We start from the raw sequence: 1,959 nt of genomic DNA, 5'->3' as shown, positions 1-1,959 counted from the left end.
ATTAAGGGAGGCTTGGGGTTTGGGGCATGAGCATCTAAGTGAATGATGCCGCTGTTCACTGACACAGCAATCGGAGTGCCTGTGTGTGGGTAGGCGGACTGCAGAGGTGGCGGAAACAGCATCCGGAGCCTTGCTTTGGGTGTGAGTGGCGAGAGCCAATAGACTTCCCCAGGGAGAGGCGGCGTGGCAGGGAATGGACTGTCCAGAGCCCTGCGGAAGGGTGAGAGCTGAGAGGCAAGCGTTGGTGTGCAGATGGCACGTAGGCTCTGAGATAAGGCCGTCCAGAAGGTGAGGGTAGAGAAAAAGGTCAGGACTGAGCCCTGGGCTTGTCCGTAATCTTAACTCTAGGTTCAAAAAATCCTTTTTTATGACAATCTTATTTCAAAGCCCGATATGTGAAAAAATGAAAATGAGGCTGACTGCTCTAGTCGAAACAGCAGGCCCTAGGATCTGCAGGGGCCCTGAGCCTCAGTTCACTGATTGGCATATAAGGGTGTGTAGAGGTTCTAGCATTTCTTACAAATGCCGGATGCCCAGGCTTGCTCTTTACCTGTGTTTTCTAACCGTCTTTGGCAATCTGGTCATTACATTCTCATTATATGCATGAAAAAAGTGAGAAACCAAGGATATGTAATAGCTTTATAGCAGGTCACTGGCAGAAGGCTTTCACTGTTCTCTGAATGCATGAATCTCATTGAATGCAGTTGCGGACCCACTCTACATATGTTGTATGGCAGCCAAAATTCTCCTGTTTCTAGGTGCGGGGAGTAGAGTGAGCTCTTCCACACTTGTGGTAGTCTGACGAACAGACGAGTTCTCTTGTGTGATGGCAACTCTGTCCTTACTCCTCCGGCTGGCCATTCTCAAACGCTCTGTGTTGTCAGCAGTGTCTGTGAGGTGCCACGTGAGAGACTCAGACCTCTTCTTACCCATTGTCAGAGATTACCTGATACTTTTTAAAAACATGTTTTTGGAATTATTTATTTTATTTCATTTATTATTATTTAATTTGCTATAGGGCACATGCATTCGCCAGTGGGAGAAAGCAAACCACCAGGTCCAGGACTCGAACAGTGGTAGGCCATGTGGGAGTCTAGCACCTCAACCACTATGCCACCTGCTGGTCCCGATTACCTGACGTTTCAGTGTCATCTCCAAGGCGGTGTTTCCCTGGTACATGCCTTGGAATGTGACTTTGTCCGTAGGAATGCTGTGAAAGTTCAGTGCTGGCTCTGATGAGCTCACGTCTGTTTGCAGGGAAAATGTATGCATGCCAGTACTGCGATGCTGTGTTCGCCCAGTCCATCGAGCTGTCCCGCCATGTGAGGACCCACACCGGGGACAAGCCCTATGTCTGCAGAGACTGTGGCAAGGGCTTCCGTCAAGCCAATGGCCTCTCCATCCACCTGCACACCTTCCACAGTAAGTGCCGAGGTCAGGGATTCAAGCACTCGGCATCAGGCCTGGCGCTGGGAAAGCGCGTAATGTGTGTAATGGAAGTGCCACCCCTGGAAAGGGGCGCTCGTGTCTCCTCCCTGTCCTCCTGCCAGACCCAGGGTCCCTTAGTCTTACTACAGGGACCCCATTTCAACACAGCACCATGTGATGCTTATTCCTCCCTATCCAGGCTGGCTCTTCATCTTCCTTTTTAACCTACTTGGGCTCTGTTTGGCTGGCAGAGGCAGGATATATTTGAAGGAGAAAGCCTCCGTATCTGATAGGCTCACAGAGCATGGGCATACTTCTAGGAGTTCACCAAGCTTCTATGCTCTGTCCCACCCTCCTCCTCTATCTCCATCTCCTCCTCCTCCTCCTCTTCATTCTCCTCCTCCCTCTCCTCCTCCTCCCTCTCCTCCTCCTCCACCTCCTCCTCCATCTCCTTCTCCTCCTCTTCCTTCTCCTCCTCCATCTCCTCCTCCTCCACCTCCTCTTCCATCTCCTTCTCCTCCTCTTCCTTCT

The 1,959-nt window shown here is 51.0% G+C and overlaps 1 protein-coding gene across 2 annotated transcripts in view; it reads left to right on the top strand.

Annotated features, from left to right (window-relative positions):
- The window catches only part of ZBTB40 (zinc finger and BTB domain containing 40), a 92,213-nt gene that overhangs the window by 79,501 nt on the left and 10,753 nt on the right, over window positions 1-1,959 (top strand). For both annotated transcript variants that reach the window (XM_006145165.3, XM_006145164.3), the window contains exon 13: window positions 1,258-1,422. In XM_006145165.3, coding sequence (XP_006145227.1) covers window positions 1,258-1,422 — 165 coding nt within the window. The remainder of the gene's footprint in view (window positions 1-1,257; window positions 1,423-1,959) is intronic.

The sequence above is a fragment of the Tupaia chinensis genome, unplaced genomic scaffold, assembly GCF_000334495.1.
Source record: "Tupaia chinensis unplaced genomic scaffold, TupChi_1.0 Scaffold000146_1, whole genome shotgun sequence".
NCBI lineage: Eukaryota > Metazoa > Chordata > Mammalia > Scandentia > Tupaiidae > Tupaia > Tupaia belangeri.
The sequence above is the reverse complement of the archived record's forward strand: the minus strand, read 5'-3'. Positions and strand labels throughout refer to the sequence as shown.